The sequence below is a fragment of the Haliotis rufescens genome, unplaced genomic scaffold (genome assembly GCF_023055435.1).
Source record: "Haliotis rufescens isolate VD_foot unplaced genomic scaffold, xgHalRufe1.0.p SCAF_1, whole genome shotgun sequence".
Taxonomy (NCBI): Eukaryota; Metazoa; Mollusca; class Gastropoda; order Lepetellida; family Haliotidae; genus Haliotis; species Haliotis rufescens.
Window position 1 is genome coordinate 80,416,260 of NW_025963779.1, and position 25,240 is coordinate 80,441,499.

The following is a 25,240-nucleotide window of genomic DNA, read 5'->3' on the forward strand; positions in this document are numbered from 1 at the left end:
CTCAAAAGACACCCAAAGCCAGGTGAGCTATGGATTCATGCCTACAAATCCCCCACAGACCAGTGATTTAGTGTTCATATTAGTGTTGTGTAGTGTCCGTTGATTCACACAATATGGCCTTGACAGTCATCAACAACTACACGGCAAGAACCGATTCTCAATGTGACATACAAAGAAAAAGCCAGCTAGTGTACAGCGTCAGGTCGTTCCTTACTTAATAATGGTAAGCCAATCTGATTACACGGTTCTTCTACAGTGCTAGACAGATGGATTCTATCTTGGGTTAACTTCCTCAAACTAAGGAGACGACCCACCTCACAGATTGGAGCATTCATTTCCAAAGATAGGAATACTTCAACACTCCTGACCTCTTCGTCTCTTGATGAAATTGTTAAAAGTTGTAAAGTTAATGTCCTTCACTGAACATACGCCTTGTTCTTAGGTTCTCAATCTTTCACGGTGATATTGCTGTGCCATTGTTTCTATGGAAACATATCATTGTGGAAGTAGGATACAATGAATATTTATAATAGGAAAATATATTTAATTAAATAAATTGGATTATTATATAAGAAAAACAATAGGATTGAATTACAAAAAGGTGTTGTGTTTGACACTAATAAGGTGTCTCAGTATTAACGCAGCTTCTAAGATGAAGGACCCGTAAAGATCCAGGTTAGGATAGGTCTTCAGCAACCCATACTTGCCATAAAAAGCGACTATGCTTGTCGCAAGATGTGACTAACGGGATCGGGTGGTCAGACTTGCTGACTTGGTGATGATTTCATAATATCCCAATTGCGTGGACAGATGCTCATTATGTCAATCTCTGAATTGTCTGGTCAAGACTTGATTATCTACAGACCACTGTCAGATAACTGGAATATTGCAGAGCACGGCATTAAACAACAAACAAACAAACAAACAAACAGACAAACAAACAAAGCAATCGAAGATGAAGGGATCGCAACGATTACCTGACATGGCTGGTATTTGCGTGGTGACAACCAGGGAGGTGACCTGACTAACGACAGAATTCTCACCTTACTAACCACTAGTTTAGCTATTCAAGGTTGATAAAACAAGACTTCTTGACGTGATAAAGTTTCCTTATAATATTCTGTGACTTGAGCTACGAGTATGAGCCTGAGTCTAGTAGAATCTTGTTTGATCTACTTTCTCAAATAAAAACTGTCCATATATAACAACACTACAGTCACTGAAAAGGATGGCAGGAGACAATTTGGGGATATATGTATGGTTGATTATGGCACTATTCATACGCAAGTCCTGAACAGATCATATAAGGTAAGACATCAAGCCAGGCATGAGGACATCATTGTTTATATTCTTGATGTTTCTATTTAACTTATTTGCAATAAGCCTTATCAGACAACTGTAAAAAGTACAGTAGCTGCCATGGAAACATTGACATTTATTTATCATGTATCAGCTTCAGCAATGGGCAGACATACCCCAGAATATCAAGAACCAAAACATGAACGAGATAAACCCAGAAGATATGAAGAAGCAATTCACAGTTCTACGAGTTCATGTAGTCCTACATCAAGGGGTGTTCTGTCCAAAAATAAACCAAGGAAGTTTGACAACTCCGATAGCACAATGAGCCAAGTGGAAAAAACTTTTGCCAATCATATCAAAACATGATAATCCTACATTAAAATAGAAACGTTATTACTATCAGTCAGTTAAAATGCTTATCTAACATAACAAGATGGCAACATTTCTTCATGTTCATTTACGGTCTGAAATTAACCATTCCTAACCAGTAGAACATCGGGACAGGACACCCAGTACTGACTCCAGAGAGTTCTTCTTGTGGATTATGCTGACCTGGACTCTATACTAGCTCCTAGTTCCCAGTTTACATGTATGCCAGGAGGTTGCTGTAAACATTAAATGGCATTACCAGCTGTAAAGTGTAGTTCCCTGCTTCTATAGCTCCCCAAAATAGTTACATATCAAACAAACTTGATTTAGTGGATACAAAATTATAACCATCAGTGAATGTTACAGGCCACATTGAATCCCTGGCACCAGGGACATTTTGGTATCCTAAACACTGGCTTGAAAACACGTAATTCTTGACAGGGCAGTTTCGCATCTTCAACATAGCACTATCGTGAAGAACATATATGTGAAAAATGTTATGTTTGATGAAAAAAGATTTTCTGTATCCTACCAATCTGAGTACATAGGGAAATAATGAAAATCATTTGATATCTTAATGTCTAATATATTCATAAATTCAATGCAAAGTAAAAACCATTCCTGAAAATCATTTTGGGGTCATATTCAGGTTCGATTTCTAGGGATTATAGTATCTATTCAGGCATAGTATTATGATTAGTTTAGTGGAGTAGTGGCGGTTCCTGTGTACATACTGCAGAACATAGATGCGGTGACAGATGTTTACACATTCCATTTGTCTTAACATAAAGTGTATCCATTTGATAGTTCTCACATGAATCCACAGAAAAGTAAAAGACTTACTAAAGTACAAATCCATTTACATAAATGCAACAAAACACCAAAAAGGAATAAAAGAAGACTCCCTCAGACTGCTCCAGTAGCTCAAGAAGGGTAAATGACATCTTCAAAAGGTCTGGCTGAAGGTGGAGCCCACACAATTGAAAGCCTGATTCAGAGACATTCTGGTTTCAAGGTCATGTCATGGCGGTAAGTTCAGTGAGATTCAAATATTGTCGTACAAGCTTGAAACATACACACTGAACTGGAAGGTGTAAAGTTGGATTAGAAACATATTTTGTGTATAAACTTCTTCTGCACTAGAAAACATTGTTAATGGAATGGGGTTAGATATTGAATTGTGGCATACTGTTATAGTTATGTATGTTTTTCTCTCTTTTCATTACCAGCATGGGTTCTGCATTGCTTGAAGTTTTGAGAATGGCGTCTATCAAGCCATTTGGATTGTGAATCAAACTATTTTTAGGGCTAGTATCAGGCGATGATAAATTAAATATCAGATTTCATCCCTGCTCACCTAAGAAACAAACATGCCACCTCATATCATGTTATGGTTCCCAAGGACATCGATTAATGTTCACAGATGCCTTGACATGTTTATTTAAAAAAACTAAAATAAAAAAAATGTAATGCCTAAAACCTCACATTTTGGAAGGTTTTTTTATGAAAAGCAATTTTTTTTATCCTTTTAAAGGGTACAAAGATTAATCTTGCCATCTTTTCAGTATAACACATTTATCCTGATGAATATTTCATGAAATTTAGTCCTCATTTAAGGAATAGAACATAAGATTATCTAATTCAGTGATCCACCAAAGCTTTAATTCAGTTGAAGGTTCTTAGGAATTCTCCCTACATTAGTGGCACACCTTTATGTCAAGTACGGTACCATTTCTGCCTGAACATATCTGTTAATGATAAAATGTGCAATGTCTCTGTGTGGGAAGCCGACCTAATTGCCAACCCCCAGCCAAAGATCCCATGATCATGTCAGATCTGCACAACATTCATTCTATCTTGGTAAAGACAAAACCATAAAATTCCCAAATCTGGCACCTTCTCAACAAATCTTTGGATTCCAAGATGTTTCTAAAAATATTACACCTGTAGAAATGGAAAAGGTTCAGAAAAATGCAAAAAGGTTTGATCTAGAAAGGAGTTGTAGTAATCATGTCTGGCAATGGTGAGCGACTGACAGTTGAATTATTACGCTATTATCTGACTGTAACCATCCCTCATGTTGTGACAGAATGAGAAGAAACCCCCTCTCCAGGAGGACTAACATATACTTCTATTACACAGAGTAATCACTTACATGTGACAAGCTACCACATCAACTAATGATCTCAAAATAAAGAAATGGAAACATTCAAACCATGAGGTTCCTGATTGCTCCATCTTGTACAGCAGTAGGTAGTGTTTTAAACACCAATGCTAAAAGCTGTGGCATTATAAATGAGAAAGAGAAATATGTCTTTGTGAATGCACCTATAACTTACAACCCTCATTAGAACACAGCACTGTGAGGATTATAGATATTATGAGTAATGTGTCCATAAATCATCCATACCTTTCATCTTAGTGAAGTAATCCCATCATATTGCCACTAATTAATAAAGAATATGAGACCAAGACATGAAATGATTGATCTATGTGAATCTTTCAAACTTAATCTTACCTAAGTTACTTAAGTTCATATCTTTTCACCATATGTTCATCAGGCATAATGAATGAAAGAGGTGGCTTAAATGAAACATGCACTTTGCTGTTCGCTGCTGCTGCAACAGTTTTCCCATCTTGCCCTTTATAAGCATATAGACATATGTGAATACTAAAGCCTTACACATGTTTATGACTTATTTCAGCTCTTCGAGAACTTTCCAGACCCAAGAACAGAACAACATCTTCCAAGTCAGTGTTGTATCATCAGTGATGTTTTCAAGACTACAGATTCCGCTACATATCCCCCATTCCCCACTTGAGAAACTGTGTATTCCTGAATGAAATGTCATGCTTGCCATTTCCTTACCTCCTCCTTCCTACAACCCAGCTCCATGGTAGTCAAGTGGCAATTCATACACAGCCGTGGGACAAAAACTAAAGAAATCACTGCCAAATCAATTTTGTTCTGTGATCCTAAATGCCATCATATTAATACCCATTCAGCTTGAGGCTATTGCTGAAACCTCACAGTCTCTCCACAAGCCATCTCACGTCTCTTCAGATTTAGGTGTACTGTGGTAAGGACCCAAACCAGTCTCACCTGCGTGTACACTGACGAAACATATGGTCGGAGATGTGGACCTCCTTACAACAAACCATTAGAAACACCCTGAGGGGGTACAAGGATGTAATTCTCACAAAAATAGCTAGCGCTTCTTCCACTTGCAAGGCTCTGCAATCTGTAGTCAATCATTACTGAAAAAACTCTTGTATATGTTTCACATAGAGGGAAGAAAGAGAAGCAAATTGGGAATAATCAAAAAGACATAAAAGAAAGAAGGTGATTTGAGAAATGAGATGGAGAAGAAAAAGGGGAAGAAGTAAGTGAATGGAGGAAGAGGTGAGGTGAGGTGAAGTGAGGAACAGGGGAAGAGAGAAAAGTGAGGCAGGTGAAAGCAGGAAGAGTGGAGTAGGTGTTGGGAGGGAGGGGGAAGTGAAGGGAGGAACAGAGGAAGAGAGAAAGGGGAAGCAGGTGAAGGGAGGGAGAGTGGAGTAGGTGTTGGGAGGGGAGGGGGAAGTGAAGGGAGGAACAGGGGAAGAGAGAAAGGGGAAGCAGGTGAAGGCAGGGAGAGTGGAGTAGGTGTTGGGAGGGAGGGGAAGTGAAGGGAGGAACAGGGGAAGAGAGAAAGGGGAAGCAGGTGAAGGCAGGGAGAGTGGAGTAGGTGTTGGGAGGGAGGGGAAGTGAAGGGAGGAACAGGGGAAGAGAGAAAGGGGAAGCAGGTGAAGGGAGGGAGAGTGGAGTAGGTGTTGGGAGGGGAGAGGGAAGTGAAGTGAGGAACAGGGGAAGAGAGAAAGGGGAAGCAGGTGAAGGGAGGGAGAGTGGAGTAGGTGTTGATTGGGAGGGTCAGTACCGGAGTAAAGATATCTTTCATAAATGCTTAATACAGTTCATTTAAGTGAATAAGTAATTGTGGTTCTATGCCAGCTGAAGTTTGCAATTTCTATCGAGAGGACATACCTGGTATTTCATGGTTTCAGGTACTGCATGGTATTTAAGGAAAACAATCTCCTTTACTGCTCATATCATTCAAACAAATATCATACCTCATAAAATGAGTAAGTGAGTATGGTTTTATTCAGTTTTTAACAACATTCCAACAATATCACAAAATGTGGAGAATCGAACCCGGTTCTTCAGCATGATGAGCGTATGCTTTAAGACTAGGCAACTCCACCAGCCCTCATAGAATGAAAACAGTGGACAATATTAGACCAATGTTAAAAAGAGAAAATTTTACCCAACTTCTGATTAAACTTTTTATGTTTCGATGCAGAGGTGATGGTGTTAATACAATAGATAACAATCAACCTTTCTATCGGCGTCACAGATTTATTTATTGAACAGAGATGAAAATAATTCAAATGATTTGCTTCCTTGCATTTTGAAAATGGATTGAAATGAAATTCCTCCCAGCCAGTGGGCTGCCACTGCAACAATTCTATCAAAGCCTATAAACATTAATCTGTCAAAAACAAAAAACGTCCTTGACACAACTAATCAAATATGAAACCATTGAAATCCTCAATCACCAGCATCAGTTGGATACAAGGATAGTCCTTTATACATGACATGCCCAATGTCTGGTTCGATGAACACTAATCTTACAGGGGCCACACATACATTCTCTACAGCCCTGATTGAGCTCAGGTCACCATCAAATAATGATTTACAATACAAAGTGTAGGGACCTGTCAGATTTGAAATCCTACAAACTGGTGAAGTCGGATCTGTGTTACACAATGAGTGCCAGCATAGCTGCTGGAGCAAGAAAAAAGCAAGCAAGCAGGAAAGAGATCTGATTCAGGACTTGTAAAGAAATGCTAACAGGGCGGAAACTGTCACAGGCCATTATACACTTGTCATTGATGCCTTGCCTACAGCAGAGAGGAAAAAAGAACAAGAGTTCGGAGGTGTGTTTCCCTTGTGAGACTGATGGCAAGGACATTAGAAAAGTATTGCACACTTGACTGTCAACTTACACTTTTTAACCCTTACATATTTGTGAGTGTGTTTCTTACATGCCTCCCTATGCTTCGATAACTTCAGTTTCAATGAAAACTTCTCAACTCTCAGTATTTTATTCTTGAGCCACACAATAACCCCTTGCGGACTCAGCATTCTCCTGCTTTTTGTATGAGGTAACTACATTGGATTGGATGGTCAGGATTGGTGTCATGGTTGCTTGTGCTCCATTGTGCCCTGATGATGTGTAACATTGCTCATAATATCAGTCACTGATTTGTCTGACCCAGAGTTGATTAATTACATACATCCATGATATAGCTGAAATATTGCTGACTGCAGTCTAATGCAACAACAAATGAAAGTAAATAGTGTCAAGCTGCCATCTTTATTTGTATATATGTGAGCGATGAATTAGTCCCAGGTATAAAAAATTCATATGTAGAAATGAACCGAGGGGAGGAAATAGTCCTCAACCCGGGTATATTGGTCCACAGGAACCAGTACTCGTATATCGATTCCCCCAGAACAAATGTTCAGGGGGGTCATATTTACTCTCACATATATACCTTATCCAAATACTAAATAGTCTCCAGAACCTGATATCCAGATAAGCTCTCAGATCATGCAAAAATAAGGTTTCCTCAGTTCTGAAAAAATAACTGATCAATTTTATCTAAGTGGTAAGAAAAGCAGACGGTATTTCTTGAAAATTGACCTTGACCTAAGGAGATGTCTAGCACATCAACGTTCCCTCAGACAGGTGTACAACATCAATATGTAAGGAATGGCTCTCAGACAGGTGTATAATATCAATATGACCCTAAATAATGGTTCCTTGCTATCAGTATCCAAATGGTTCCAGGATCAGACTGTTGGTAATGTTGGATCTCTAACCCTAGAAGAGGCATCACTGTAGGCTTCATTCACAGGTGTGTCAAGTCTGCTGTAAGTTGACCCTAATCATTGTGGCAGCTGTATGCTAAGGATGCAGTTCCTGGAAACATCGAACATGTATCTGTTTTTTTGTCCACCATTCTCCAACTGTTGGCCACCCAGGCGGTATGAAAGCGACGCCGCAAGTATTCAGTATCTCAAATGCTTTCAGACTGAGGTACCACTCTCACAAGAAAAGGGAGAAAATGTCAGAAAAACATAGGAAACAGAAATCAAGGAAATATGTTTATCATGTAGTCAGAATGTCTTCACAATTTCAAATTCTGCTGACAGTGGAAATGAAATCCAGTGGAGATGCAAAACAATTTTTTTCTTTTTATGTAAATGTATAACTTCATTGCTAGAGAATAACCAGTCTTTATTATCGCACGAAACAGATTCCATTGGGCGTAAAAGGCAAAATAGCAGACAAAATCATCAGTGATGACACCAAGAGTTTGCAAGGGTAAGCATGTCCTGCCCGGCCAGTAGCACCCACCACTCACACAATTTGCATGAAAAAGTATTTGAAACCACTGCTTTCTCTTAGCAGCTGGACTATCATCAGTTACTAAACCAAGTTAGCAACACCAAATATACACAGGTAGTGACTCAGAAAGAAATGCTAGTTTTAACAATGTTAAACATCATTTGAAATGAAAGATTGAAGATTACAGAATGGATTTTGTCACTTTTATTTGAATGTTTATCTATTTGGTGAAACCTATGAGCAAGGGTAAGAGCTAAAGACAAGGGATCAAATTTGGTATTCAAACCCAAGACCAGCAGATCCTGGCATCTGAGGGACACAAACCTGCACAGCAAACTGAGACACCTTAGACCACTGGGCCTCAGATGCCCTCCGATGTATTTTGAACTATGGCACAACATATATCCCTTAAAGAGACAAGTATTAGGAATAAATACTTCATGCAGTATGCATTACCTGACAGGAAGACCGAGATATGCTTGGTAAGAAAGGAAACTATATACTTGTGAATCATATGTCTCCATATATATATTTTCATATATAAGATAGCTACATGATAAATCACAAAGAACAATGAAGAACGGAGCTGATTTATTTCACAATAAAACATTGTTCTATCATAACGTCATTTCTAGCAACTTGATGACGCCATATAGTGGACAACGTTATTTTTGAGAGGGGAGTGTCTAGTGAGTTGTTCCCCATAGATGTAGCTGGGCAATGCAGATAAACACGATGGCCGAATGATCGCATCTATAAATGGAAGAGATGTGACAATCGGTATTGGGAGAAAAGGTACAGATAATCACCATGATGATTGTGAGAATATGCGGGAAATACCCACCTGTTTATGAACCTGTGGACCTTGCTGAGGTAGGATGCTATTGAGGGAGTCATCATTATTAAAATACGGGTAAATATTTTTAAAGCTTGTAAATTTTATCACTATCCTTTAAGAGGCTGTACATAATGTTGATATCTCATAAAAGAAATAAACGACTCGTGGTCATTGTTTATCGTACAATAAAACACTGCAGGGAGAATAAACCATGAGGGGCTGTGCACCTCATTGTTTATTCTCCCTGCAGTGTTTTATTGTATGTGCACCCCTCATTGTTTATTCTCCCTACAATGTTTTATTGTACGTGCACCCCTCATGGTTTATTCTCCCTGCAGTGTTTTATTGTACGATAAACAACTCCCTCTCATTAATTTCTCAAATATAGGACAACCATTGTTTGAAGAATATCTAATCAACATCGTAGCACAAATTCCCTTAAAGTGTACTCTATCACAAGACTGGACCCTGGTATGCATTTCCAGACAACAAAGACCATACTAATTCCCTTTCACATTAACTATGGCCAATTCAAGGTATTACCGGCAATTCCAGGAAACAGACAAAACCAATAACCCATTCCGCAGACATGGTTTGAAGTGATTTGACAAGCCTGGTTGGCCTAAAACATCAATTGAGCATGGTAATAACCTGCTTCTTGTTGACGTTACTTTACCTCTGGCAAACAGGAAACCAGATGCATGTTGGGTAATTGACAAGAGCAGTGCTGTTGAGTTTCATTAGAAGCCTTAATTTGTCATGCTTTTGCCAATATGCCCAATCCATGTCCATGTTTCCTGGTAGCACAGCATTTGTTGAGCTGTGTCATGTACTCTCCATGTCAAATTGGGAGAGCTTGAGGAATAAATTTGATTTCAGTGTGCAGTTTTGGATTATCGGAAAAATGGAACATTTATTGCTGAATGGGAAATCAAGATTAAAAGATCATTGTCTTAGGAGTACTGAAAGTAATATCTGTGAATTGTGTTCTGTTCAAGTGTTTAGTTCCTGAGTGGGTGGTGATCAGCTGTTCTGCAGTACATGACAATTTATTCAGAAGTATCACACCATGCTTAATAAAATACAGATTTGGTCCTCCATCAGAACAACCAATGACAAATAGTGTGACCAAATCTGATGTGTTATGCATTTTACCCTTTGATGGGTGGACCTGTCCTATATTTTAGTTAACAAGTATCTTTTTATACTTCATTTTCTGTGACTTTTCTCACCCAGGAATTCATTTTTAAAAAGACTGTTATCATTATTCAATGTTATGTTCGAATTACACATTTTCTTCAAATAAAGACAGAATGATTTGAACATTTGTCCCAATCAAAATGTCACTGTGGTAGCTTTACATTTGAGTAAATAACATGGTCACATGTGTGATGTGGAAACTTTTAAAATGAGATTCAGAAGTAAATAATAAGTATAAAATAACATTTGCATATAAGTATGAAAACAGATTTACAATAAGATGTGTTTTTGCCTAAACATATTTAAATCATCATAGATTTTTTCATACAAGATGTCCATCAAACACACTAAAAAACTTATCCAAATGACACATTCTCAAACTTTGAATTCATGAAACAACCTGTATTTGAGAAAAAACTAATTCTTAGACATCAACCACAGCCCTTAAGACATAGCGATACACGTTATTCTTCTCAGGCTTCTGGCTTTTGATACTTGAAACCAAATTTTCTTATGAAATGTCAATCATACATAGGAAAGTAGTATTACATGTGACAAATCGAAAGAAATATTCATAGCCGATGGATTTACTTGTTTTCGAAAGCGAAAACTGGAGCAATTTGTTTTGTTTTTATGATATTCTCTACCCAGCCTAGACATTCTCTTGTCAGTAGAACCATGAGGTTTAGGTACTTGTACCACAAGCAGACAGCTTCGGTTGCATGCCAGAGCCAATTTGGTAATACCCATGTAAGACCTTCCGCAGAAATACATAGCCCAGTTTCTGACAAGCTAGATTCAGTTTCTTTTTGGTATAATTGGGCAGCAACAGGAACTGAAAAAGTGCCTAATTTCACTGGCTTATTGCAAGAGATATTATAAAAAGAACAATGATGGATGAATGGAAGAAGACATTTCTTCTAGATGTAGATGAAATCGTGTTGTTGTATCATTCATCCATTACCAGTGTGACACAAAAAGTGAAATTGTGCTCAGATGTGTTAGTTTTGTAATCGTAAAAAGTGAGATAGAAATTGGTTTGGTATTACATGATGTGTTCAGAAGCCACCTGCCTCCTGTACTCCTGGCATGTCAACCACTTCTTCTACCTATATCCCTTTCCATCTATAATCAGTATGCTAACTGGAACATGGAATTTCATCTTTTTAACATTTTTAACCCTTCTTATTATATTTACAAATTATATCTGTATTTTCATTGGTTGAAAAAGGGTCACACAAGCTTCTTTAAAACATGCTGTGCAGCGATCAAAAATTGGTATTGCACTGTGTGATTAAGCCAATGAACTCAAAATAGAGAAATAGTTCAAGCCAATCAGCATGAGCGTAATGCATAGCTTATTAAAAGCTCCAACTGAATTTTTTTAATTTTTTTCATATTATGTAATCAAAAATTTTGTGTCCACAATACAGGCAATGTCATGTTTTATGGACCTAAGAAACTGACCTGCCTTATGAGTGGTCAATAATTAAGAAATATCAGCAGTTGTACAGTCATTTTATAATCATATTTTGTTAGTTGCCAAGTATACATACAATGTGAAACGTGTGATAATGATAAAATATCTAAGGAAGACCTTTCTCCACCATACACACTAAGTTAACTCACAAGATTACAAGAACAGAAGAAACTAGAGGTATCACCATTGATGTCATAAATACAAGAATGGGAACTTACAAATTTCACTTGTTGACACCAGATAAGAAAAGTACTACATCCCAGCTGCTGATACCCCTGATTTTTGCATCCTCCACTAACTACTCATGATCTGTATTTTGAATACTTAAGTACTGCCACCCAGAAGACCAAGAATTAATGTCAGGATAAGTCTTGTCTTAGTAATTTTCATCACATTTCTTACAAGTGTGGTCATAAAAAACTCTGTCAGGTTGAAGTCTGTCCTCTCGGTGCCACCTCACACCAGAGTCATCCTGAGCATTAGTGACGCAGTGTTGAGATATTTTCCATACAACACATACAAATGTCAGTAGATATTCATGTCCCAGAAGTTATTCTTACATGACTAACATGACACCACACATCAGTGTGACTTTAAAGACAGGATATCTTGTTTCAACATTGAAATCGTTTCTAGTTACCATTTCCATATATTCCAAAACATCATTAATTTGGATGTTTCTGTCAGTGCTGCAGCCCTTGTCTGTGGCTTTAAAATTTATCTTTCATTATTGTTTTAGACATCTCCAAATAAAATTCTCCTTATCTCTCATACCATTGCTTCCATTACCATTTTTTAAAGGTCTTAAAAATTTAATTGGCTTAGTCTTTGAGTTCTTTTTAACTTAAAACATCATTAACCTAGTTCTAGATTGTTTTTAAACAGATAATAATATTGCCTCAGTCTTTGAGTCTTTTGTAAATCAAAAACAATATTGACCTTGCCCTTTAGTTTTCTTCAAGTCAAAAACCTCATTGCCCTAGTCTTTGAGACTCCTTTTTATTTGCAAGGTATGGTACATCTTGCACCACCACATCCAACAATAACCACACAAGTTACTTACTTTAGTGATGCCATCGTAGAAGGCTTTGCGTGCCAGTGTTGCTGGACCATCCACAGTGCGGCCATCATCATCTGGACCCCAACTGGCACTGTAGATGTGTATATGCTGGGGGTTTAGACTGAGAGATTGGGCTTCCACAGAGTCGGTTACATCCCCATCAAGCATGCGGACACCTACAACCAAGAAACAAAGTCAGAAAATGGGTATTTGTCAGCTACATTACAGCCATATAATCAGGCTGCTTGTGTGAAAGATCCTGGGGCAAATTTTGTGGTTGACAGAGTGAGTATCAATCCATTGGTTCAAAGACACATTGCAATGTTCATACCTTAATATTTGACCTTCCCTGGTCACCTACCTAGGTATATCCACAGCCAGAAACTACTGTGGCTAACAATGATGGTGTACCTGGCATATTCTTCCACAAAATCTGTTGGGACTTTATTATATTATTTCCTTCGCAGCAATTTGTGTATTGAATGCTTCCAATGTATGTAGCCTTAAAGTATTAGACATGGAGACTGAATGTAAGGTCAATGGTGTCGATTTACCATCAAAATGCTGCGGTACAATTGTTGTACATAGCCCTTAAAGTATCAGAAATGGAGACTGAATGTAAGGTCACTGGGGTTGATCTACCATCAAATTGCTGCTGTAAACCAATAATTGCCATTTTGTCATTGGAAACAGACCATATACCTCTCAACTCATTCTAGCATTTCATGGATCAAGCCAGCTCAGCACGAATGGCTTGCATCACGTAGGAAGGAAAGTAGAAATCAATGGATAATATGACCTTATATTACATACACCACCCACTACTCCCACTGCCTCATAAAACCTTCAACAGCTTTATTTTAGCCTTGCTGATTGGCAACAAATGAACCTACTCCCTACAACACATGTAGATCACTAATGCACCTAAGGTAATGTCTGTCAGATGGGAGTGGGGATAAGGCTTCCATACAGGTATTACAGCACTTCCAGACCTTGTGGGTGGGCGGTGTCATGGTGTGGGTAATGAGATGGTGACACTAATTCTATACATTTGTATGTCAGATTGTTACCATTATTTTGAGCAAGCTTCGCAACTACATGTATAACAAATGGTGTATTATTAAGCTTGTGCAGCTTTCCTTCCTTGGAAGAGTGGGTGTAAACATGGTGCAAGTGCAAATGGGTGAGTGGCTAGGGGGGTGAGATGCGCATTGCAGGAATAGGATAAAAAAAGTAAAGAAGAGGCGTAGGAGTGTTGAGGGAAGATGGTGGTGAAGTATGGGAGTGAATGGTGTTTAATGCCACAGGCAGCAGTATTCCAGCTACCGGTAAAAACCCGAGGTCAGCATGATCTGTCTTCAACCATATTTATTAAAGATTTGCGAAGCGACTAGATCTATGGCAAATATTATGTAAAGAATATTATCAAGTGTTCTAAATTTTAAAATTTAATAAAATCTGTTACACAATTTGTGTAAAACATTTATTTTATTTTTTTTAATATTTTTTTCACCTGCCCGCTTTCTTCCTGGTTATGGTTGGAGATGAGAAACAAATACAAAATATGGATGGCCAAAACCAGTGACTGAAAACATGATCCACATTCCATGCCATCGGGGCATGAAGACACAATCAGCCACATCACAGCCTGACCAACTGGTTCCCTTTAGTCTCTATGACACACATACTTAAGGCATAGTTGGAATCATAAAGAGACTCTGCTTTTAGAAGAGGCTTCCTATCATTGTGAGTTTTGTCACTTATATTTGGAACTCGGGGACCTTTCTTCCCTGGAATCCATATGGGGCATGATAGTAGGAGTTGTGCTGGAGCATCAGATTGGGAGAGTAGCAAGGGATGTTGAGACAGATGGGTAGGCAAACATTCGTCTCTGTTATTAAAATACATTATGATTTCTTTTATGAAATTGTCTTTTATATAATAGAATTTAGCTCATAGAATCTCTTCTTTTTCAGAAACTTGCCAAAGTATTGTAGACTTGCTTTGGAGTTCGTGGATCGTTTTGTTTCAGGGTCTGTATTAGAGACATATTACACTGACTCCAAGCTGACCAGTTCTTGTTACCCAGTATATCCCCTTAATGCTCAGTGCCAGGCAGGGCAACAAGTCTTATCTTTTAACATCTTTTGGTATGACACAGCAAGGGGATCGAACCACCAACCTTCCACTCTCAGTGTGAATGTTTCACTGTGTTAATGTGTTAATGGTTGGGAAGTGGAGGAACAGGAGGCAGATTAGACTGCTGGTTAGAAACGATGGGTGGGTTGGTGACAGGGCCAAAGTGAATGTGAATACATGGAAGGTGTATACACAGTGTCAGACATGTGCAGCTTGAATTCAGAACACTTGTTTGGTGTCACGGGTGGACAACAGGTTGTGGAAGGCTGGCTGTTTACCTCCGATATTGGCTTCGAATGCTACTCCAACGCTGCACACATTGTTGTCGGCCTGTGCTGCCACCTCTCCAGCACATCTTGTGCCATGTCTGAAACATTCACATATACCAGCTGTAGAGAAACACAATGCTCCATCTTCAAGGCCTGTGCAAAAGTCATATGACATCATGAACCATGTTCAATCATAATCCAGAAGAAACAGTCAAAATGTATGCCGAATAAACCACAACATAATTTTGAAAGACAACTTAAATGTGGAATAATACACATCTCATCTTTACTCAGTGGAAGGAGGTCGCAATGTAATTTGACAAAATGTAGTAAAGATGATCATTATGGACTATCAAATATTCACTGTCATCTTAAATATGATTAACATTGACCCTGGGTAGTAGTATTTTGCCAAGTCGTGCATCAAGACTGGAATGTAAGCATTTTGAAATTTAATACTAATCTAGATTATATAATAAGCAAGTCTAGCCTGATGTATTCCACTTGAATATATGAAATCAGCGTAAGAGAAAAATGTATATTGTAATAGAAGACTTTACAGACTATATGTCAGTCTATATGTTGATCTTTTTACCTGTTTTCATTGGAGTAGTCATATCGAGGCTGGGGGTCAGGGTCATGACCATTGACATCATAACTTGCTCGGTCATCCTGAAGTAACAAGATAATGAAAAATTTATAATTGATTGATCGAAACAGAACTTTATATCATTACACATCAACTGATTGAAATTAACATTTAAAACAACTCAGCTCAACATAATCATTGAAGGAAAGAGACCTCTTTTTCTATTTGCTAAAAACTTGAAATGTATCAAAATGTTTTCCAGTCGGAAACACATGGATGTCATTCTACAGATTGGCATGTATTGAACAACATTTGTTGTGAAACTAAAATAAAATGTTTGCATCTAAAAACAACTTTCTGTCATCCTCTCATCATTATCATCATCATCATCATCATCTTCAAACTTTCAATTGTTTCTGCCATCCTCTCATTATCACACTTCATCACGAAAAACCATCATTGTTATTGTCACCGACACCATCATTGTCATTGTTGTTACCAACACCATCATTGTCATTGTTGTCACCGACACCATCATTGTCATTGTTGTCACCGACACCATCATTGTCATTGTTGTTACCAACACCATCATTGTCATTGTTGTCACCGACACCATCATTGTCATTGTTGTCACCGACACCATCATTGTCATTGTTGTCACCGACACCATCATTGTCATTGTTGTCACCAACACCATCATTGTCATTGTTGTTACCAACACCATCATTGTCATTGTTGTCACCGACACCATCATTGTCATTGTTGTCACCAACACCATCATTGTCATTGTTGTCACCGACACCATCATTGTCATTGTTGTCACCAACACCATCATTGTCATTGTTGTCACCAACACCATCATTGTCATTGTTGTCACCGACACCATCATTGTCATTGTTGTCACCAACACCATCATTGTCATTGTTGTCACCAACACCATCATTGTCATTGTTGTTACCAACACCATCATTGTCATTGTTGTCACCAACATCATCATTGTCATTGTTGTTACCAACACTATCACAGTCATTGTTCCCAATTGCGTGGATCAATGCTCATGATATCAATCACTGGATTGTCTGGTCCAGACTCGATTATTTACAGACCACCGTCATATAGCTGGAATATTGCTGAGTGCGGGATAAAACACCAACCACCAACACCATCATCATGAGCATCAAACACAAATATTTTGGTCATCAACACTACATCACAGAAATAGAATAGTGTTATTATATACCTGCCCAAAGGGCATATCCTTAGCATTCTCAAGATGCAATATATATGTTTGACATATTGTCAAAACACATAATGTTTTGGCCATGTCATGCATCTACAATTTCTCTCTGTATCCTGCTACAGCAACTTGGAGTGCCATCCACGCTACACATCAAAGTGTTGGCAGGGCACCCTCTTGATAACAATATTGTTTATCCTTCCTCGTCAGTCTTCATTATAAACATAACTGATTCACACTATGAAATGGCCCACCCTTAAATCAAATTATGCTTTTTAAGCCTTCAGGAGAAGGGTCATGCAGCTTATTAAATGCTATTAGACTCCCTCCTCCTCTGCACTGTGAAACTGATACACTGTGTGTGTTTACGCTACACAAGAGTAAACTAGATTTCGACACCAGGCGTTTGATGTAGCTCACCTAGCTAATGAATCCAAACAGGTATTAACTTTCAAATACAACTGCACACCACCTATTAAGTTTTCTCAATCTCATGTAGACTGAATTCAAAATAGAAAATATTATCTTGACCCTCTGCTTGATGGTCAAGAGATGTAATTATGTAAGTTTGATTGGATGCCTCGGATACAAAGAACATCAGATACCCCACAATGTTTTCAAAACAAGTAAACGCCATATGTGTGCAAATATGAAAAAATATTCTAAACTCTGAATTATCATTATCAGAATATGACACACTGTAAGTGTAAAACACTCCAGCTACTTTGTATTGCAATTCTTGTCATTAAGTTGATCAATTACCTCAAATTAAGTTTTAAAGATGAATAATCTAGTAATTATTTCCTGTCATCAATCATATGCTGTCTATCCCAGACTATACATGATACATCAATTAAATGATTTATAATGGTTCCTCTCTGCTTATCAAAGTACCCCTAGAAGATGGATACCTCCCAAGTTGGAGTAATTGAACTTAACAAGCTGCACTCTTCAACATAAACAATATACTGGGCCTTGTCTGGGGATGCCTCAAGACCATCTTCCTTCTGAAAACAACATCAAACAATTACAAGAGTGAATTTCACACTTTTCTGCTCCAAAAAAAGTCAACGTCTTACTCTGTTGTGCCAAGAAAAAAAACTATCCTGGTAGTTTCCCTGAACATAATTACCTGTCAGAGTGAATCAACTCCTTTCCTACAACTATTGAATACCAGCTAAAACTTCAAAGATGTATCTGGGTATATTTCTACATCAAAGAAGTGTTGTCACTGAAAATTGATTCTGCCAAGACTTGTAATAGTGAGGAAAAACCCCTACATGATAGGTTATAGATTAAGCTTCATTTGTCAGGAAATTTGTAAGAAACAACCTTTAATCAATTATTACCAGAGGGGCATGTCATTATTCCTGTTCTTTCATTGTAAACATCTTGAAAAGACCTGGTGCATCTAGCAGTATGTGTATCATTCTGTTTATATATGAATTGTCCTACCATCAGGCAATAGGTCCTGTATGGGATTTGTCCTTGATGTAAAGAAAAGCAATATTCCGGCCATCAAGCAATAGGTCTACATGGGATTTGTCCTTGGTGCACTAGTAAAAGTAGTCCTGCCATCAAGCAATAGGTCTACATGGGATTTGTCCTTGGTGCACTAGTAAAAGTAGTCCTGCTATCAAGCAATAGGTCTACATGGGATTTGTCCTTGGTGCACTAGTAAAAGTAGTCCTGCTATCAAGCAATAGGTCTACATGGGATTTGTCCTTGGTGCACTAGTAAAAGTAGTCCTGCCATCAAGCAATAGGTCTACATGGGATTTGTCCTTGGTGCACTAGTAAAAGTAGTCCTGCCATCAAGCAATAGGTCTACATGGGATTTGTCCTTGGTGCACTAGTAAAAGTAGTCCTGCCATCAAGCAATAGGTCTACATGGGATTTGTCCTTGATGCACTAGTAAAAGTAGTCCTGCTATCAAGCAATAGGTCTACATGGGATTTGTCCTTGGTGCACTAGTAAAAGTAGTCCTGCCATCAAGCAATAGGTCTACATGGGATTTGTCCTTGGTGCACTAGTAAAAGTAGTCCTGCCATCAAGCAATAGGTCTACATGGGATTTGTCCTTGGTGCACTAGTAAAAGTAGTCCTGCTATCAAGCAATAGGTCTACATGGGATTTGTCCTTGGTGCACTAGTAAAAGTAGTCCTGCTATCAAGCAATAAGTCTACATGGGATTTGTCCTTGATGCACTAGTAAAAGTAGTCCTGCCATCAAGCAATAGGTCTACATGGGATTTGTCCTTGGTGCACTAGTAAAAGTAGTTCTGCCATCAAGCAATAGGTCTTCTTTGGAATTGTCCTTGATGTTAAGTAAAGCAATCTTCCTGCCATCAAGCAATAGTTCTTTATTGGATCTAAAGTAAAAATTCTATTTTGATACTGATAGGATTTGTTCATTTGTGGAAAAAGAAATATTTCTGCCATCCGGCAACAGTTATATATTCCAAGGGATGACTTAGACGTGATTCATACTCATTAAGTAAATCAAAAGATAACAGATAATCAAGTAAATATTGAATTATATTTGTTCCTTGACATCATGCTGTTGATGGACCACTACATTATCATTTGTGATAAATAATTTGACATCGAGGCCAGTTAGCCAAACTGTGGTTCACTTCTAAAGAGATAACATCTGGTTATTTTATGGGATAAACATACATAATCTCAATAATATCCTTGAACAGCTTCAAATTGACTGTTGTTTGTTATGTGCTGCTATTGATGTGTTTGATCTTGAATTCATAAATATCAATGTTATTATTTCAACCTAATGACAATATATCATGTGATGCATTTAATCTATCTTAATGTTATCATGAATGTTCAGAATAAGCTATTTAACCACAATCTGTGGGTAGGATCTGCCATACTGGATCCTCAGGAAAGGTTAATTCAATATTGACATGGTCAACATTTTATCGTAATCTACAACCTTGTCGATCATAAAGGGCAAATTGTGCTTCAAGATACTCTGCTGACAGCCAAAGCAATGGTTCACATTCATGTAGCCATGATGGTTCTTGTACCGCACAGATGAGAAACCTTATTACCAAAATCAGTTCTAATGGAGCAGTAGCTCAATATAATGTCGTTCATAGAAAGTAGTTTATAACTTTGAAGGTCATTCAATTTTCTCCTGGTAAATTATAATCCAAAATGAACTTGCAAATAGCCTTCACAATTAATTCACACATCTTTTATCAATATTAATATTTCTAGAAGATTTTCATTGAAATGTATTTCTACAATAAACACGGACTCTCTATAATGTAATTAAAGTCAAAATAATAATCACAGCAAGATTTGATTTACAGACAGCCCTGAGAGCTTCAGGATACCAATGAAATGAAGTGTGCTCCATGATGACTTTACTCATCATTGGCATCAACAGTATCCAGGCAAACCTTTCTGGTAAGGTGAGTAAACAACATCAACAGGTGATAGAGCAGACCTTCCCCAGTACACCTGTCCATCCCATGTCTGGATTTAATGTGGTCACTTTCACTTTCAGCTTGATCATACAGTGTAGTAGTTCTTCACAAAACACATCATGTCTTTTTTCAGCCATAATTTGAAACTTTGGCAGCTCATAAACATGTAAAACAATTGACATTGGTAGCTTTCTGACAATGTAGTGGTTTAACTTCGATCTATGTTAATATAGTCTCATCCATCAGCTATGATCAATAACCATAAGCTGACTATCAGTCTTGTAATAATGACTTGCAGTGATGCAATTGATGGCTGATAGATAGTCAACACATTCACATGGAATACTGTCGCATTAGCCACAGGGCTATAACCCACATCTGTAGTAAAGTCCCAGGATCAGTGGAGAATAGGATCAGCACAGAATTAATAGGATTCATAAATTGGGGTATCCAATCCTATCTCAGACATGGCCAGACAAGTTACATATTTCTGTCTGGTACTGGGTGTATGTTGGTATCATCACTATTTGATAGTGATTCATAAACACATGCTCATGATATAGTCGAAATCAACTCTGCTTTTAGTAGAGATTTCTTATGAACATGGAAAGGATTTTGTCGCTTTTACTTCTTGTTCATTATTGAACACACCCAGAAATACTCCAGCTGTATGAGGACGGCATGTAAACAATCAAGTCTAGAGCAAGCCAGTGATTGATATTATGAGCAATGATGCACACCATTGGGTCAGGATGACACAATTACCAAAGCAAGTCAGCAAGCCTGTCCACCCAATCCATTTAGTCATCTCTTACAACCAGCAGACGTTGCTAAGGACCAGATTCTATCCCAGAATCCCAATAGGTATCTGGCACTGAGGTTCAGGATGAAAATGGTCTCAGCTGCATGATTGACAACAGAAGGTGTATCTGGCCAGACCAGTAGAGAGTTGGTAAACTCTGCACACTGATATTGAAGCAACAAGCTGTCAGGAGTCTAACCACACCCCTATTAAGCCTCCTTATCAGTTGTGGCTGCATCTGACAGTTTGTATTTGTCTTCAGTGTCAGAGTATTCTCCAGTTCCATGCAGCCATAAGGTGGAACAGGGAGATGGACAACCTACCTGATACTAATTGCCTGTCTACTAGTTGAAACAGAAAATATTGCCACTTCATGATCCACTTTGAGATGGTGGATATGTAAAACCAAAAAATGTTCGCTGAAACTAATTCATGTGTTTTTTCCTATCAACAACACATTATTTTTATGTAAATGAGTGAATGGAGGGTGCTACAGGCAGGACATGCTTACCTTTTCCTCGAACACCTGGTGTCACCAAATTTTCAGTAACCCATTCATATAATTTGCACTGCTATTTTGCCTTTTATGCCCAATAGAATCTGGTTAGGTTTTTTTTTATAATTGAGCCTGGTAATTCCCTGGTATTGATGTTTCATAAAAACAGGAAGTGCTCTAAAAGGCAAACTTACATAAATCCAGTGTTCTTAGTCTATGTTCCTATTTCAGTAAATCCAATTTTGGATGTAAAATGAAAACAGCATGTGATAATATTATCTTGTCGAGACATCAAATTTACAGAGGTAGACACTACCTAGATCAGAAAATGGCCAAAAACTTTCTAGGACTAAATAAATATGAAATTGTTTTCTCTTTCTCCTTGATTTATGATGCAGCTGACAGGCATATCAACATTGTCTTGTTGAAATTGTATCCCCAGTCATGTTTTATGCATATTTACTCTTCACACTAGAAAACAGCAGTTCCTCCTTCCATTATCCCGAGGACATGTAGGTTCATCTATATCTTCACTGCAGCACCATGACATTGTCTGATGATGCTTATGTGGGTCATTCCTTCCACAACGTACCTTATTACAATAGTCTACTTCATTTCAGAAATACAAGACTAACGACATTTATTGTTTCTTAAATATGCCAGAGTATATGTCATTATTTATATTTGATGTAGCAAATTATAGATTTTGTTTGAACAGCAGTGTACTAGAGTCAAGTCTGTGAGGACGCCCACACTGACATAATCCTATCACTGTTTGAGTAGTTCTCATCTCATGCACAGGAACACAGACATTCCTACACTTCCTGTTGTAAAGGGGTGGTGGGATACACTTGTGCTTAAAGCATTTGCTCGTCACGCCAAAGGACCAGGTACAATTCCCCAGCGGTACCAGGTGTGAAGCCAATTTCTGGTGCCCCCCCCCCCCCCCCGCTGTGATATTACAGGAATATTGCTACAAGTAGAGTAAAACCACATTCGCTCTCACTTATTCCTCATAGATTAAAATGGTTTATTTCTGCAACAATACAGAATATATCCCAAACTTGAAACCATACTTTCATAATTTCCCAACCACAGTGACTTTTTCACCTCTCTCTGGTATCATCAAGCAACTGCTTCTAGCATTATTTGATAGCACAGCTAGGTTAAACAGTCCAATTACAATGGATTTAGAGATTGTTTAAAGTGGCAAGTCCATAATCTGGTTCTTCCTTGGGGCAAGAGACAAACAGGCATGAAGAGGATGAGTTCTTGTGGCATCTGTAGATAAGCTGCAGATGGGTAGCGCCACCTACAGTGCTGCAGGTCATGCAGGGGGAGATAAGCTGGGGACATTAGATGTCTCCTGACATACACAAGCAGTGGGGCAGATAAAACACTTCACTCTTGTGACCATTAGATGTGTTAACTCAACATGAAACTGTGTAAACTGTGATTGTAAGGAAATATGGTCAATCTGGCTATCTGTTTGAATCAGATAGGAAAACGTGCTTGGTTGTTTATAATTGTTTAATGTCCATGTGTTCCTGCTAAAGCTTACATGCATCTTCAAATGACTGCCTACTATGACTGTGATTGTTTTCTAAAGTGGGTTGCTGTAGATAGAGCTATCAGTGCGGCTTCACCCTGGAAGCATATCTTCCACAGTTAACATCACTTTAGTTGGAGCCATTAAAGTCACATCAAAATGTGTTATATCCTAGAGTCAAGGTTTTTAAACCACCAATCAAAGTTCCTGTTTTAACTGCGCTAGGATTAAACTTGCATGTATCAACACTAACCCTTCATTCACATGACAAATCTTTCTTCTGACACAAACATCCTCTCAATATCTGGTTGTATGTAACAAATTATAATTATTAGATCTGAAATCTACTTCCTGTGATGTCCAACGTCAGCAAAGGTTTTCCTCCATCAGCAACCAGCATGTCACAAGGCTGACAGAACAACTGCACTTCATAGACAGTTTATGCCAGTGTTCAGCCATTAAAATATGTCATTCTGATCATTTTTCTTCAAATTGAATTTATTATTCTTTATAAAGAGAATATTTTAAATGTGATGCTACATTATTACTCACTCATTGTGAAAAGAAGTTATTCAGACTTAATTTGATCATGCTTCTGGCAATATTTCATTAGTTATTCCGCCCACTCATACATACTATACACTTGTAAGTGATATCTGATATAGCTCCATACATTGTTGATTGTATCAGCAACCCTTTATTGCTTACACAATGATTGGCAAAAACATCTGAGCAATACCATTTTTATCTTGTGACAGCTAAATTTAATTTCATGCTTCTATGGCCCAACACATACTATCAGTTTTGATAAGGCAGTAAGCATTTACCCATTAACAATGTACGCTTAATCTTGTGCATACATTTATAACATTCATATTTACTGAAACTAAACAAAATTGATAAACGAAACTGGGAATGTTGAAAAGGTTAGGATTGCTACAGGCTCTTACTGCTGGCTTGTCAGGTGCTGTGACTATCTCAGTGAGTGACTGAACCAATGTGAGTGTGTGCCTTAATATATTTGCTTGAAAGACATGGTCAAGTTGGCTTTTATGCCCTGAAATTCACACTATTAATGTCATAAGAAAACTTACTTTTCATGCAAAGTATCATTTATTTCTCAGTCAAAACACATGCATACGGTAGCATTGAGTGAGTGAGTGAGTGAGTGAGTGAGTGAGTGAGTGAGTGAGTGAGTGAGTGAGTGAGGCTTTATGCCGCTTTTAGCAATATTCCAGCAATATCACGGCGGGGGACACCAGAAATGGGCTCCACACATAGTACCCATTTCGGGAATCGAACCCGGGTCTTCGGCGTGACGAGCTAACGCTTTAACCACTAGGCCACCCAACCGCCCCTCGGTAGCACTGAACAGGCACTATGACTATTATACACATATTAAGTCTGATGGACACAAACTTGTCACTAGTTTGATGTTTCTGTGTAACCCACAATTTGGTGGTTCATGGATGCTTAGTCCTGCATATGTATGGATCATATGGAGCATATGTATTTTATCTAGATCATGTAAATCAAGTCTATTTAGTTTTTACATCAGGGGTCAGGATATGCTCTCCGAAACTAATGGAGGAAATAAAGATAATTCATTTTTATACATGTCTGGTATCACTCCAGGTATGGCCTGGGATTGATTCCAGGAGTATTTCTGCTTAAATTCAAATCATGGTGTGAATTGTATCCATGGCTGCTGAAGTGTAAGTAGTTAGGCCAAAACAAATTAATTTTTAGACTTTCATTTGAAAATCAACTTGTTAATTTAATGTGGCCTTGCAAATATAAAACGCAATTTGATTGAATCAACATTCCATTGTGTAACAGCTGCAACATAACATGACTTCCTCAACTGGGCACAACATCATGTGTAGCTTGGCGAGAGTGGATTTCCTGGTAATAACTGGAACAGCAGGCATTAATAAGTTGGCCACAAGAGGAATAATTCATGTGACCACTTCACACACATCACAAAACCATTTCCATTCTGTCACCTT

At 38.1% G+C, this 25,240-nt stretch overlaps 1 protein-coding gene across 2 annotated transcripts in view; it reads right to left on the reverse strand.

The window, feature by feature from the left end:
- Positions 1-25,240, reverse strand: part of LOC124143748 (furin-1-like) — a 219,910-nt gene that overhangs the window by 36,152 nt on the left and 158,518 nt on the right. For both annotated transcript variants that reach the window (XM_046512815.2, XM_046512816.2), the window contains exons 5-7: positions 15,705-15,781; positions 15,119-15,207; positions 12,705-12,877 (exon numbers count right to left, since the gene is read on the reverse strand). In XM_046512815.2, coding sequence (XP_046368771.1) covers positions 12,705-12,877; positions 15,119-15,207; positions 15,705-15,781 — 339 coding nt within the window. The remainder of the gene's footprint in view (positions 1-12,704; positions 12,878-15,118; positions 15,208-15,704; positions 15,782-25,240) is intronic.